The 16,439-nt window shown below is 42.6% G+C and overlaps 1 protein-coding gene across 1 annotated transcript in view; it reads left to right on the forward strand.

Moving 5' to 3' along the window:
- The window catches only part of met (MET proto-oncogene, receptor tyrosine kinase), a 111,418-nt gene that overhangs the window by 36,706 nt on the left and 58,273 nt on the right, over positions 1 to 16,439 (forward strand). The window contains exons 4-10 of the mRNA XM_071416080.1: positions 1,125 to 1,286; positions 1,793 to 1,969; positions 5,160 to 5,320; positions 6,078 to 6,183; positions 10,787 to 10,923; positions 12,963 to 13,127; positions 13,757 to 13,859. Coding sequence (XP_071272181.1) covers positions 1,125 to 1,286; positions 1,793 to 1,969; positions 5,160 to 5,320; positions 6,078 to 6,183; positions 10,787 to 10,923; positions 12,963 to 13,127; positions 13,757 to 13,859 — 1,011 coding nt within the window. The remainder of the gene's footprint in view (positions 1 to 1,124; positions 1,287 to 1,792; positions 1,970 to 5,159; positions 5,321 to 6,077; positions 6,184 to 10,786; positions 10,924 to 12,962; positions 13,128 to 13,756; positions 13,860 to 16,439) is intronic.

The following is a 16,439-nucleotide window of genomic DNA, read 5'->3' on the forward strand; positions in this document are numbered from 1 at the left end:
GACATGTCCAGGTATACAGTGCTCTTGTGCTGTTCTCTCTGCCTGCAGGCGATGTCTTTTGTCCCTCTGTCTCCCTGTAGCTCCCTCCACCTCCACCTCCACCCAATCTGTCATCTCACCCTCAATACAGCAGCATTAGTTATTACCCTGCACACAGTAGCAGGAGTGGCCCAATGGGCCCATACAATGCCAATGGAAAAAAACTCCCAAAAGCTCTCATTTTCAGCTGTGCCCAATAGAGGCGTTACTTTACATGTGAAGTCAAATGTAATTCAGTGTTACTGTGTTATTAGCTCCTTCTCTGTAACGACAAGATACCCGGGTCAACACCACAATATACCCTGGTCAACACCACAATATACCCTGGTCAACACCACAATATACCCTGGTCAACACCACAATATACCCTGGTCAACACCACAATATACCCTGGTCAACACCACAATTAACCCTGGTCAACACCACAGATACCCTGGTCAACACCACAATATATCCTGGTCAACACCACAATTAACCCTGGTCAACACCACAGATACCCTGGTCAACACCACAATATACCCTGGTCAACACCACAATATACCCTGGTCAACACCACAAGAGACCCTGGTCAACACCACAATTAACCCTGGTCAACACCACAATATACCCTGGTCAACACCACAATTAACCCTGGTCAACACCACAATATACCCTGGTCAACACCACAAAATACCCCGATCAACACCACAAGTTACCCTGGTCAACATCACAAGATACCCTGGTCAACACCACAAGATTCCATGACGTTACCCCTTTCTGTCCCCGTTTTATTCTATTGCAACCTTCAATCTTGTACAGCATATATTAGAAGAAACAACAGCAGATTTGCTCAGCACTAAAGAGTCCTATCAAATCCCCATGCCCAGTTCACGTTGACTGAAAACACCAGCAACCACAACAAAGAAACAGTGAATTCAAATACCATGCCAAGTACAGTACCCCACAGTGCATTTCTACATCATTACATTGACCTATTATTAATAACGTGAGGTACGTGTGGCATCTCCGGTAGACAGGGCTGTTTTTCACATTAGGTGGTGTAACTTTGTGTTTTACTGACCTGGCCTGGCCTCTGTCTTCCCCAGGTGGTCGTTTCCCGTTCCAAACGCAGCACGCCCCACGTGGACTTCCGCCTGGACCCCTCACGCTGTGTTTCCCCCGAGGTGGCACTCCTGTTCCCACAGGGCCACACTGGCTCTCCACAGCGCAGCCAGGATGGCTCCCTATTGTTGGTGACAGGAAATAAGGTGAATAGAGAGCAGACTCACACACACACACACACACACATGCATGTACATACTCTATGGAGACACACACACTAACACTAAGACACGTAGTGTATAATGACACACTCAAAGACACACACACACTGTATTATAATCAGAACTCAGGCATTCTTCACATTACTGGTATGATGGAAACAACAGCCGCCTGGCACTGAGACACAGTGTTCAACATGGACCAGAGCCAACAGATGATTGGAAACAATGTCCTGAGAGCTTGACGTCAATGTCCTACAAATGCCCAGCCAACAGTTCAAAGTCAATGTTTTCCCGTATGCCTATTGATCAGAGAGAAAAACCCACCATGTATGACAGAGGTACATCACAGTATGTGGTTTATTTAGCAAATACTTTTATCCAAAGTGACTTACAGTTAGTTATGTGATCAATGCTGGAATCAAACTTGGAATCAAACCTGTTTAGCGGTGTGTTGTGTCTGTATTCTGATTGGTTGTCCTGTGTGCCCCCAGATCACCAAGGTGCCTCTGATTGGTCCTGGCTGTGAGCAGCAGTGGACGTGTAGTTCCTGCCTGCTGGCGCCGGGGTTTATGGGATGTGGCTGGTGTGAAGGCCGTTGCACCAGGTTGGCCCAGTGTCACCCAACCTCCCTCTGGACCCAGGACTCCTGCCCTCCCATCATCACCATGGTAACTAGCCAGTTCAAGTTCAAAAAGCTTTATTGTCCATAAACACAACATTTCCTAATGGTATTACCCCACACCTTGATGTCCTACCTTCTGACCAAAACACTTGGACTGTTGTTGTTTTGGTCTTTATTGTGACAGTCCAAACTGTGAGAACACTGGAACTGTTGTTTTGGTTTTTATTGTTACAGTCCATTCAGTGAGAACACTGGAACTGTTGTTTTGGTTTTTATTGTTACAGTCCATTCAGTGAGAACACTGGAACTGTTGTTTTGGTTTTTATTGTTACAGTCCATTCAGTGAGAACACTAGAACTGTTGTTTTGGTTTTTATTGTTACAGTCCATTCAGTGAGAACACTGGAACTGTTGTTTTGGTTTTTATTGTTACAGTCCATTCAGTGAGAACACTGGAATTGTTGTTTTGGCCTTTATTGTTACAGTCCATTCAGTGAGAACACTGGAATTGTTGTTTTGGTCTTTATTGTTACAGTCCATTCAGTGAGAACACTGGAACTGTTGTTTTGGTCTTTATTGTGACAGTCTATACTGTGAGAACACTGGGACTGTTGTTTTGGTTTTTATTGTTACAGTCCATACTGTGAGAACACTGGAACTGTTGTTTTGGTCTTTATTGTTACAGTCCATTCAGTGAGAACACTGGAACTGTTGTTTTGGTCTTTATTGTGACAGTCCATTCAGTGAGAACACTGGAACTGTTCTTTTGGTCTTTATTGTGACAGTCTATACTGTGAGAACACTGGAACTGTTGTTTTGGTCTTTATTGTTACAGTCCATTCAGTGAGAACACTGGAATTGTTGTTTTGGTCTTTATTGTTACAGTCCATTCAGTGAGAACACTGGAACTGTTGTTTTGGTCTTTATTGTGACAGTCTATACTGTGAGAACACTGGAACTGTTGTTTTGGTTTTTATTGTTACAGTCCATACTGTGAGAACACTGGAACTGTTGTTTTGGTCTTTATTGTTACAGTCCATTCAGTGAGAACACTGGAACTGTTGTTTTGGTCTTTATTGTGACAGTCTATACTGTGAGAACACTGGAACTGTTGTTTTGGTCTTTATTGTTACAGTCCATTCAGTGAGAACACTGGAACTGTTGTTTTGGTCTTTATTGTGACAGTCCATACTGTGAGAACACTGGAATTGTTGTTGTTTTGGTCTTTATTGTTACAGTCCATACTGTGAGAACACTGGAACTGTTGTTTTGGTCTTTATTGTTACAGTCCATACTGTGAGAACACTGGAACTGTTGTTTTGGTCTTTATTGTGACAGTCCATACTGTGAGAACACTGGAATTGTTGTTGTTTTGGTCTTTATTGTTACAGTCCATACTGTGAGAACACTGGAATTGTTGTTGTTTTGGTCTTTATTGTGACAGTCCATACTGTGAGAAGACTGGAATTGTTGTTGTTTTGGTCTTTATTGTGACAGTCCATACTGTGAGAAGACTGGAATTGTTGTTGTTTTGTTCTTTATTGTGACAGTCCATACTGTGAGAACACTGGAATTGTTGTTGTTTTGGTCTTTATTGTGACAGTCCATACTGTGAGAACACTGGAATTGTTGTTGTTTTGTTCTTTATTGTGACAGTCCATACTGTGAGAACACTGGAATTGTTGTTGTTTTGTTCTTTATTGTGACAGTCCATACTGTGAGAACACTGGAATTGTTGTTGTTTTGTTCTTTATTGTGACAGTCCATACTGTGAGAACACTGGAACTGTTGTTGTTTTGTTCTTTATTGTGACAGTCCATACTGTGAGAACACTGGAATTGTTGTTATGTTCTTTATTGTGACAGTCCATACTGTGAGAAGACTGGAACTGTTGTTGTTTTGGTCTTTATTGTGACAGTCCATACTGTGAGAAGACTGGAACTGTTGTTGTTTTGTTCTTTATTGTGACAGTCCATACTGTGAGAAGACTGGAACTGTTGTTGTTTTGGTCTTTATTGTGACAGTCCATACTGTGAGAACACTGGAATTGTTGTTGTTATGGTCTTTATTGTGACAGTCTATACTGTGAGAACACTGGAACTGTTGTTGTTTTGGTCTTTATTGTGACAGTCCATACTGTGAGAAGACTGGAATTGTTGTTGTTTTGTTCTTTATTGTGACAGTCCATACTGTGAGAACACTGGAATTGTTGTTGTTTTGGTCTTTATTGTGACGGTCCATACTGTGAGAAGACTGGAATTGTTGTTGTTTTGGTCTTTATTGTGACTGTCCATACTGTGAGAACACTGGAATTGTTGTTGTTTTGTTCTTTATTGTGACAGTCCATTCCGTGAGAACACTGGAATTGTTGTTTTGGTCTTTATTGTGACAGTCCATACTGTGAGAACACTGGAATTGTTGTTGTTTTGTTCTTTATTGTGACAGTCCATTCAGTGAGAACACTGGAATTGTTGTTATGTTCTTTATTGTGACAGTCCATACTGTGAGAACACTGGAATTGTTGTTGTTTTGGTCTTTATTGTGACAGTCCATACTGTGAGAACACTGGAACTGTTGTTGTTTTGGTCTTTATTGTGACAGTCCATACTGTGAGAACACTGGAATTGTTGTTGTTTTGGTCTTTATTGTGACAGTCCATACTGTGAGAAGACTGGAACTGTTGTTGTTTTGGTCTTTATTGTGACAGTCCATTCAGTGAGAACACTGGAATTGTTGTTATGGTCTTTATTGTGACAGTCCATACTGTGAGAAGACTGGAACTGTTGTTGTTTTGGTCTTTATTGTGACAGTCCATTCAGTGAGAACACTGGAACTGTTGTTATGGTCTTTATTGTGACAGTCCATACTGTGACAGTGTCTACATGGACAAAGACAAGCAGACAGTGACTAGTGTCATCTGAGGATATGTCTTATTGAATGTGTCATATACCCTTTTGACAAGTACAAAGCTCCCACCAGTAACCTGGGTACATGGCAAAGACTCAGCAGGGTTAGGCTGTGAAAAAGCCAGTCATGCTTTTACTGGAGAGTTTGTAAGAGACTCCTTCCTCTAGTGTTGTTTGAAGGATAGTTTGAAGTTTGTTTGCCTGGTTGCCTGTCTTTTCTAGTGTCAGTTTTTTACACTTGTTATTTAATACCAGCACCTGGATCTAGACTGGGTCTTCTCTTTCTGTGTTGTTTGAAGGTTGTTTGAGGGTTGTTGTTCTTTTTGGGTAGATCTCCCCAGCCAATGGCCCCCTGGGAGGAGACACCAAGGTGACGGTGTGTGGGAGGAACTTTGGCTTCAACAAGACAGAGAGGTTTGACCATACGCTCATCAGCCTGAACCTGGCCGGAGCACCATGTAAACTTCTGAAACGAGAGAGCAACAGTTACAGGTGAGAGAGGACGCACAGGGAGGGTTTGTGTGTGTGCACATGCATGAGTGTGTGTGTGTGTGTGTGTGTGTGTGTGTGTGTGTGTGTGTGTGTGTGTGTGTGTGTGTGTGTGTGTGTGTGTGTGTGTGTGTGTGTGTGTGTGTGTGTGTGTGTGTGTGTGTGTGTGTGTGTGTGTGTGTGTGTGTGTGTGTGTGTGTGTGTGTGTGTGTGTGTGTGTGTGCATGGATGGATGGGAGTACTGTATGTTCATGTGTTAGGATAAGGGTTAGAGGGTTAAACAGTTGAATGAAGAATGTTAAGGAAAGGGCGCCATGGAATGAGAACTCCAAGCGCCAAGGCGTTCCAGCATTCCTGACTCGCATTCTGCTCATGACTTCAATAAGTGTTACATTAGTGGGAGAATGGCTGCGTACAGAATTTCACTCTTCCTAGTCCAAGAGGCCATGCCAGATAGCAGCGTTTAACTCAAAGACCCTTGTGCCCCAAACATCCCCCATGTCATAATCAACTCATTGTATAGAAGATTGAAAAACACCCCCCTGAAAGATGGCTTCATTGTGTTTTATTGCTGCGTAGTAGCGATATCGTCAAATTAGGTTAAACTCTTGCTTACTCCAGCCAGAGTGAGCACACAAGTTTTGTTTTTAGCCTTCTTGGTCCTCTTTTGTGGGAGAAATAATTTTTTGTTGAATTGTGTGTGTTTGTGTGTGTACACGTCTCTCTGTGTGTGCGTGTGTGTTTGTGTGTGTGTGTGTAGGTTGGTGTGTGCTCCAGTGTCTCCTGTGAACTCGTCTCAGGCTAGCAATGTGGTGAAGGTTCACAGTGGAAAGGAGATGGCCCAACAACAGGGCTTCACCTTCGTGGTAAGCACTAAATACTGTCTCCACTCACAATCACAATATGAACTCAGTGACAGTAGTCTTAACCCTGGTCCTGGAGAGCTACAATGTGTGCAGGCTTTGATTCTCCTTCTGTATCTCTCCAACCTCAGTTGGTGAACAATATCATAGACACTGTAGGTACAGTATGTCAGATGGTTGGACAGATTGATGTACAGTAGGCTTTTCCTGCAGTCAAATTACCAAATTGCCCTTTGCTGCAATTTATTATTATTATAATATATTTTTTCAACTTTTACACGTTTTTCCCCCCAACTTTGTGGTATCCAATTGGTAGTGACAGTCTTGTCTCATCGCTGCAACTCCCGTACGGACACGGAAGAGGAGAAGGTCGAGAGCCATGCATCCTTCGAAACACAACCCAACCAAGCCGCACTGCTTCTTGACACGAAGCAAGCCACACCAATGTGATGGAGGAAACACCGTACACCTGGCGACCGTGTCAGCGTGCATGCGCCCGGCCCACCACAGGAGTCGCTAGAGCGCGATGGGACAAGGACATCCCTGCCGGCCAAATCCTCCCCTAACCCACACAACGCTGGGGCAATTGTGTCTGGACTCGAACTAATTGTGTCGTCTGGACTCGAACCAAGATCTCTAGTGGCACAGCTAGCAAATGTGATGCAGTTCCTTAGACCACTGCACCACTCGGGAGAACCCCCCTTTGCTGCTATAACAGTCTCCACTCTTCTGGGAAGACTTTCCACTAGATGTTGGAACATTGCTGAGGGGATTTACTTCCATTCAGCCACAAGAGCATTAGTGAGTTCGGGCACTGATGTTGAGCGATTAGGCCTGGCTCGATGTCGGCGTTCCAATTCATCCCAAAGGGGTTGAGGTCAGGACTCTGTGCAGGCCAGTCACCGATCTCGACAAACCATTTCAATATGGACCTAGCTTTTTGCACGGGGGCATTGTCATGCTGAAACAGGAAAGGGCATTCCCCAAACTGTTGCCACACAGTTGGAAGCACAGCATCGTCTAGAATGTCATTGTACTCTGTAGCGTTAAGATTTCCCTTCACTGGAACTAAGGGCCCGAACCATGAAAAACAGCCCCAGACCATTATTCCTCCTCCATCAAACTTGGTGTTCTCCTGGCATCCGCCAAACCCAGATTTGCCCGTCGGACTGCCAGATGGTGAAACATGATCACGCCAGAGAACATGTTTGGCGGCGAGCTTTATAACACTCCAGCTGAAGCCTGGCATTGCGCATAGGGCTTGGCAGTATACGGTATTTTACGATATACCGGTATTGATGCACGGACCAGTTTGGGTTTTTACTTTACCTTCTATAACGGTATTTGAATGTTTGGTTTGTTAAATGGGATACGCTGTGTGTAACGTCCATTTTTGTAGTTTACTTCGCTACTTGAGTCAGCTCTCCCCCACTCTCTCTCCATGCCGCTTTCCACACATACCTAGCCCCGCACCCTGTCACTCAATTTGTTGTTCCTCGACCAGGAAACACTTGCGTTCAGTCTGCCTGGTCAATGCAGCACATGCAACAATGTTGATGACAACGATGCTGTTTTCACTTTGCTTCTTCATATAAATCCACAAGCATTCTATGATTACACTATTAGTTTGTGTTTATTACATCTGCAAACAGCTATTTTGTATTTTCTTAGCAAGTTGGGCCTAAATCTTGTTCGCCGCTAACGCTAATTTCTAATGCTGATTGCTAATAGCTAATGCTAATCACTAGCTAGCTAATAAATGTACTGAGTCAGAGCAAACATAATTAGCTATACAGCCTGATAATACCAGTGATGGTGTAGACCTAAATCAGCATGTTGTTTGTGCCACAGTAGCGTTTAAATTAATGAGGAATACACAAAGCAAGAATTAAGTAGCTAAGAGAAAACATTAAATGAAGCCAAAGGTTAGAGGGTCACCTAGGAAACACTTATCAACACTTTGGTTCCTACCCTGTCACAATAACTTCTCCCTGGCATTTTCATTCGTTGTCATGTCAAACAATACTGTATTCAAAGTGCCCACTATTAAATTCTAACTATAGAATTAGAATAATCATTATATTTCCATGATTCCAACAGTTCACCCAAAAGTTTTGCTCTAAATCGCTAGGCCAAATCGCAATTGCAATATTTGATAAAAAATAAGTCCTAGATTGTTTGCCCATATCGTGCAGCTCTACGTGGCAGTGTTGAAATTATCTCCAATGAGTGCAGGAAATGTAGAAATTATTTTGGGTTGAAGTTGAATTGAACAGTATAAAACAGCCAGATTGGAGAAAGACCCATTGAAATTACTTGGAATGTATGTGTAGCCACTCTAGGGTCACGTACCTTTATTGTTCAAAAACATAAAATACCGTCATACCATCCATTTTTTTTTTTAATAGCGTGATACGATATTTTTCCCATATCGCCCAGCCCTAATTGCACGTGGTGATCTTAGGCTTGTGTGTCCATGGAAACCCATTTCATAAAGCTCCTGACAAACAGTTATTGTGCTGACATTGCTTCCAGAGGCAGGTTGGAACTTGGTAGTGAGTGTTGCAACTGAGGACAGACGATTTTTACACGCTACACGATTCAGCACTCGGCTGTCCTGTGAGCTTGTGTGGCCTACCACGTCGCGGCTGAGCCGTTGTTGCTCCTAGACGTTTCCACTTCACAATAACAGCACTTACAGTTGACCGGGCAGACAGAGCCACATTGAAAGTCACTGAACCCTTGAGTAAGACCATTCTACTGCCAATGTTTGTCTATGGAGATTGCATGGCTGTGTGCTCGATGTTATACACCTGTCAGCAACGGGTGTGGCTGAAATAGCCCTATTGTATATAAAGTATAATATTGGGACACAAACTCAAAATTGAATACATTTCAACTCTATATCTGACATGGTACAGGTGTCTTCTTTTTTTTAAGCCCATAACCATGTGTGTGAGGTGTATATTTTTGTTTCAAAGTAGATTTATTTAAGACTACCAAGTATCACTGTGTGTGACCCTGATTCAGCCCACTGCAGTAAAAGGTTATTAACTTCTCTGGGATATGTGGGACGCTAACGTCCCACTTGGCCAAAAGCCAGTAAAAATGCAGAGCCCCAAATTCAAATAAATTACTATAAAAATCCAACTTTCATGAAATCACACATGAAAGACACCAAATTAAAGCTACACTTGTTGTGAATCCAGCCAACATGTCTGATTTCAAAAAGGATTTACGGCGAAACCACACCAAACGATTATGTTAGGTCAGTACATAGCCACAGAAAAACACAGCCATTTTTCCAGCCAAAGAGAGGAGTAACAAAAAGCAGAAATAGAGATAAAATGAATCACTAACCTTTGATGATCTTCATCAGATGACATTCATAGGACTTCATGTTACACAATACATGTATGTTTTGTTTGGTAAAGTTCATATTTATATCCAAAAATCTGAGTTTAGGAGGGACGCTACTGTCTCACTTGGCCAAAAGCCAGAGAATTGCAGAGCGCCATATTCAAATAAATTACTATAAAAATCAAACTTTCATTAAATCACACATGAAAGATACCAAATTAAAGCTACACTGGTTGTGAATCCAGCCAACATGTCACAATTCAAATAGGCTTTTCGGCGAAAGCAAACGATGCTATTATCTGAGTTAGCACCATTGTAAACAAAGAGAGATACGTATATTTCAACCCTGCAGGCGCGACACAAAACACAGAAATAAAAATATAATTCATGCCTTACCTTTGACGAGCTTCTGTTGTTGGCACTCCAATATGTCCCATAAACATCACAAATGGTCCTTTTGTTCGATTAATTCCGTCGATATATATCCAAAATGTCCATTTATTTGGCGCGTTTGATCCAGAAAAACACCGGTTCCAACTCGTGAAACATGACTACAAAATATCTCAAAAGTTACCTGTAAACTTTGCCAAAACATTTCAAACTACTTTTGTAATACAACTTTAGGTATTTTTTTACGTAAATAATCAATAAAATTGAAGACAGGACGATCTGTGTTCAATATAGGATTAAAACAATCTGTAGCATGCTTTCTGGTCACGCGCCTCTATCTAACAGTACACCTCAAGTGACCCTGATTCAAAATGGCAGTACTTCTTCATTACACAAAGGAAAAACCCTCAACTAATTTCTAAAGACTGTTGACATCCAGTGGAAGTGGTAGGAACTGCAAGAAGGTCAATTAGAAATCTGTATTCCCAATGAAAATTCATTGAAAAGAGAAAGAAATCTGAATGGTTTGTCCTCTGGGTTTCGCCTGCTAAGTAAGTTCTGTTATACTCACAGACATGATTCAAACAGTTTTAGAAACTTCAGAGTGTTTTCTATCCAGATCTACTAACAATATGCATATCTTATCTTCTGGGGATGAGTAGCTGGCAGTTGAATTTGGGTATGCTTTTCATCCAAACATGACAATGCTGCCCCCTATCCTAGAGAAGTTTTAACTGACTGATTTGCAAACAAACTGTAGTTGTGGTTGTTGTTGTGGTTGTAGTTGTGGTTGTTGTTGTGGTTGTTGTGGTTGTTGGGTTTGAAGTAATTCATCTCCCTTCCTCTCTCCCTCTAGAACCCAGTGATCAGAGAGATCTCCCCTGTGTTTGGTCCTAAGTTAGGAGGAACCATGCTCACCATCAGAGGTTCTTTCTTAGACAGCGGAAACACCAGACAGGTCACTGTGGGAAACGCCACCTGTGAAATCCTCAGGTGAGGCCCTAATGTTTTTGCTTCGAGTAAAAATGCTAGTGTGTATATGTACAATATACTGTACACTGGGTTTAATAGGTCTGGGTTTTGAGGTTAACTTCTACCGAGTCAGAAACCCGGATCCGGGAGCACCCCCCACCCCCCACCAGTAAAAAAGCTGAATAGCATAGCTAGCATAGCGTCACAAGTAAATAGTAGCATCTAAATATCATTCAATCACAAGTCCAAGATACCAGATGAAAGATCCACTTCTTGTGAATCCAGCAATCATTTCTGATTTTTAAAATGTTTTACAGGGAAGACACAATATGTAAATCTATTAGCTAACCACGTTAGCAAAAGACACCATTTTTCTTTGTCCACCATTTTTTCTCTCCACCAGTAGCTATCACCAATTCGGCCAAATAAAGATATTGATAGCCACTAACCAAGAAAAAACCTCATCAGATGACAGTCTGATAACATATTTATTGTATAGGATAGTTTTTGTTAGAAAAATGTGCATATTTCAGGTAGAAATCATAGTTTACAATTGCACCCACCATCACAACTCGACTAGAATAAATACAGAGAGCAACGTGTATTACCAATTTACTCACCATAAAACATTTCATAAAAATAGACAAAGCATAGCAATGGAAAGACACAGATCTTGTGAATTCAGACAATATTTCAGATTTTCTAAGCGTTTTACAACGAAAACACAATAAATCGTTATATTAGCATACCACATGTGCAAACGTTACCCCAGCATGAATCCAAGGCAAGGGGAGCGATAACGTTATGATCACCAAAATATATTAATTTTTTCACTAACCTTCTCAGAATTCTTCCGATGACAGTCCTGTAACATCATATTACAACATACATATAGAGTTTGTTCGAAAATGTGCATATTTAGCCACAAAAAAACGTGGTTATACAATGAGAATAGTAGCAAAACTCGCCTGAAAATGTCGGGCGCTATATTTGAGAGTGATCTAGTCTAATCGATAGCTAATCATAAACTTGACTAAAAAATACAGGGTTGACAGGAATCGAAAGACAAATTAGTTCTTAATGCAATCGCTGACTTACATTTGTAAAATTATCCTTACTGTGCAATACCGGGTCCGCCAAGCGAAGCTACACATAACAAAATGGCGACATATGCGTTTAAAATTTTTCAACAGAACAGCGATTTATCATCATAAATAGTTCTTACTGTGAGCTGTTCTTCCATCAGTATCTTGGGCAATGTATCCTTTCTTGGGTCTAATCGTCTTTTGGTCGAAAGATGTCCTCTTGTCCCGTCGAAATGGCCAATAACGTTCGGTATGTACAGGAAACGTGCCCAGCTCATGGAAGGGTGTCACAAATAAATGCCTCAAAATCGCACTAAACGGATATAAATTGCTATAAAACGGTTTAAATTAACTACCTTATGATGTTTTTAACACCTATAACAAGTAAAAACATGACCGGTGATATATTACTGGCTAAACCAAGGCTTGGAAAGAGGTCGGTCCAACGTCCTTCTCGCGTCGAGCGCAGGGTCCAAAGGAAAGCTACTTCCGGTCTTTTGTGTTTTATACGGGCCCTGATTGCGCAATCGACTCCATTCAAATTGTCACCACTTACTGACATCTAGAGGAAGGTGTAGGCAGTGTTTGTATCCTCATAGCATTCACAGGGACATTAAAACTGACCTGGGACCAGAGGCCAAGATTTCTGAAATCTCACTCCCTGTCAGGAAAAGTGCTGTAGATAGAGTTCTGTTCCACTCAGAGACATAATTCCAACGGTTATAGAAACTAGAGAGTGTTTTCTATCCAATAATAACAATAATATGCATATTGTACGAGCAAGAATTGACTACTAGGCAGTTTAATTTGGCAATGTCAAAAAAAATAAAGTGCTAACAGCACCCCCTATTGACAAAAGGTTTTAACATTAGCGTCGAGTCTAGAGCTGATGTGGACATTATCTATATGTGATGAATTGTGTTGATGTGTGTGTGTTCTCCAATATGCTGATGTGTATTCTGTCTCTTTCTCCAGAGTATCAGGTACTATGCTGATGTGCAGGACCCCTCCCCAGTCGGCCCCATCCCGCCAGGCGGTGTATATGAGGGTGGACTCTGTGGTCCGGGAGGCTCCTGTACTCTTCACCTACAACGAAGACCCTCTCATCTCCTCCATCCATCCCACACGATCCTTTATCAGGTCTGTTCCCCTATCCAATACTACCCCAATACTAACCTTAACCCTCTCATCCCCTCCATCCAGCCCAAACAATCCTAAATCAGGTACTTTTTATGAGTCAGTCAGCCAGTCCGTCAGCCAGTCAGTCAGTCAGTTAGTTAGTCTGTAAATGGTGATGAATTCTAACTTCCACACCACATGAGGAAGGCAGGGAAAGAGATTAACCGTTATTATCCATAGGAAGAGGTTCCATACTGTATAGGATACAGGTGTCAGAGAAGAAATGATGGAGAGCAGGGGGGAGATTATGAAAACAGACAAGTCACAGGCAGAAATAACAGGAAGCAGTGTGTGGAGTGTATAAAGGAGAAGAGAAAGTGAGAAAGATATTCACAGAGGATAAGTGGGCGAAGAGGGACACATTAGCACTAGGCTTTATGACTGGAAGTAGCATGAGGGAGGTGATGACATGGGGCGCTAGTGGCGGATAACGTTTATGGCCAGGACAGCCGGTTTCCCCGTTAAAATCACAATGCATCTTTATGCATTGCTCTTACAGGCAGCTAGTGTCTAATAACCAACAGCCGTTTTACCCCATAGAGATCCCATTGTATCATTATTCATGGCTACTATCTCTGTGTCCCCAATAGTGGAGGCAGCACGGTGGTGGCCCAGGGCTTCTACCTTCACTCTACTCTCCAGCCTCAGATGGTGCTCATCCCCACAGCCCAGGAAGGCAAGGTCTTCACTGTGGTGAGTGTCTTATTTAACCTTTATTGAACTAGGATTGAGGTTTAGCAAGACCTCTTTCCCGTTGAGTGTCTGTCTGTCTGTCGGTCGAGACAACCAACTGGAGATCTGCCTGCCTGTGCAAAAACGAAATACCTCCAGGCCCCGTCACACACACTATGTGGCTGGTATTGTCGTTAAGGCCCCTGAAAAGAGGAGAAAATAAGTTCAATAATAGGGGGAACAGAGATAGATAGATTTGTATAACTTGAGGGGAAAGGAAATGGAAAACCCACGCTTCAAATGTGATGGAGTCATCACTTCTGAGTCACACAGTAATGTTACAGTAGCTAACCTGGAGTATAATCTGGCTTCAATCTGGGTGATTCTCTTTGTCTGCATGGATTCCAAATGGCACCTTAATAGGCCCTGGTCAAAAGTAGTGCACTACGTAGGGAATAGGGTTCAATAGGGCCCTGGTTAAAAGTAGTGCACTACGGAGGGAATAGGGTTCAATAGGGCCCTGGTTAAAAGTAGTGCACTACGTAGGGAATAGGGTTCAATAGGGCCCTGGTTAAAAGTAGTGCACTACGTTGGGAATAGTTTGGCATTTGAGACACAGACATGGTTTATTATCTTGCTTCAATCTCTTCAATCTGGATTGATTCTCCTTATTCTAGGAAAGCTATGGTACGTACACGTGTATTTGGGTGATGTCACGGTTGCCATGGTTACCATGGCACTAAAGAACGCCTGACCTGACTCTAAGTTCGTTCCACTTTTATAAGGAACCCTGATAACTATCTGGAAGCTCAGGTTTCATTGCAGTTGTTTTTTAAATGTTAGCCCCTGCTTTGAAAAAAGAGAAGAAAGATTAAGGACTGGTACACCTTAGTGTTGGGGGTTGGTAATGTGTTGGGGGTGGGGTCGGAGTTGGACCACATTGTAAAGTGTTATTCAATGAACCACAACAAATACTCATTTACACACAAGTGGCCTCTATCTGATGTTGGGTGGCTTGTTTTTGGGAAGAGGGGAGGGGAACAGGACAGGTAGTACTTTGTTATCTTGCAACGTGAAGTATACTCTGGCAGGTTTAGTCATGACCCCCGTAAGGCGTCAGTTCGGACAGTTCGTTCATACAGTATATTATGACCACGTTTTGTAACGTTTTTGTTCGTTTTGGACTTCGGCTGTTTGGGCACACTACATTTTTTCTCGAGGCAAGTCGAAGTCAGTAGCCGAAGTCTCAGTGATGAAGTGTATACTGGCTACGGCGTCTCAAAATGGACAAACAGTACTATTGCTGCTTTTTTATCATTTTTTAAGCGAGGATCTTTTAGAGGAGTATGGGAGCACACTCGTTCACCCGAACTGAATCATGCTGACGCCTTTAGGAGACAGTTACACACACCCTGTTCTAGCACTGTATCTCCAATCTCAGCCAAACAACAAAATCCCTTACCTCCAACTACCCTGAGCTGTATCAGCTACAACCAACCCCCACTCCTGATACACACACACACACACACACACACACACACACACACACACACACACACACACACACACACACACACACACACACACACACACACACACACACACACACACACACACACACACACACACACACACACACACACACACACACACACACACAACAGCTCGCCTTTCAGTTTCCCTTTCACTGACCCCCTCCTGGTGTGGCCTGTGATTAGGTTAGAAAGTGCTCTATACGGCCCCAGGGAGGGACGGAATCAGCACTGAGAGACAACAGGAGAGAAGGGATGCGAGGGGGATGAGGGATGAGGAAGGGAGGGGGGTGATATTCCTGTTAAGTTTATGATTTGAAAGTTGAATCCATGAAGATTTGGAATGTATAATGATTAGAATGTCAGCCCATGTTCCAAATAGACTTGAATAAAAATGTGATGTGTTGTCGCTTGCTATAGACCACCTTCTGCCCCCAGCTGTGCCCTGGACAACATATGTGAATTGATTGCCCCCCATCCATCTTCAGAGCTCGTGCTGTTAGGTGACCTAAACCGGGACATGCATAACACCCCGGCCATCCTACAATCTAAACTTGATGCCCTCAATCTCACACAAATTATCAATGAACCTACCAGGTACAACCTCAAATCCGTAAACACGGGTACCCTCATAGATATCATCCTAACCAACCTGCCCTCCAAATACACCTCTGCTGTCTTCAACCGGGATCTCAGCGGTCACTGCCTCATTGTCTGCGTCCGTAATAGGACTGCGGTCAAACGACCACCCCTCATCACTGTCAAACGCTCCCTAAAACACTTCATTGAGCAGGCCTTTCTAATCGACCTGGCCGGGGTATCCTGGAAGGATACTGACCTGATGCTGTCAGTAGAGGATGCCTGGTTATTCTTTAAAAGTGCTTTCCTCACCATCTTAAATAAGCATGCCCCATTCAAATAATTTAGAACCAGGAACAGATATTGCCTTTGGTTCACTCCAGACCTGGCTTCCCTTGAACAGCATAAAAACATCCTGTGGCGTATTGCATTTGCATCAAATAGCCCCCGCGATATGCAACTTTTCAGGGAAGTTAGGAACCAATATACA

This window comes from Salvelinus alpinus, chromosome 9, assembly GCF_045679555.1.
Source record: "Salvelinus alpinus chromosome 9, SLU_Salpinus.1, whole genome shotgun sequence".
NCBI classification, from domain to species: domain Eukaryota; kingdom Metazoa; phylum Chordata; class Actinopteri; order Salmoniformes; family Salmonidae; genus Salvelinus; species Salvelinus alpinus.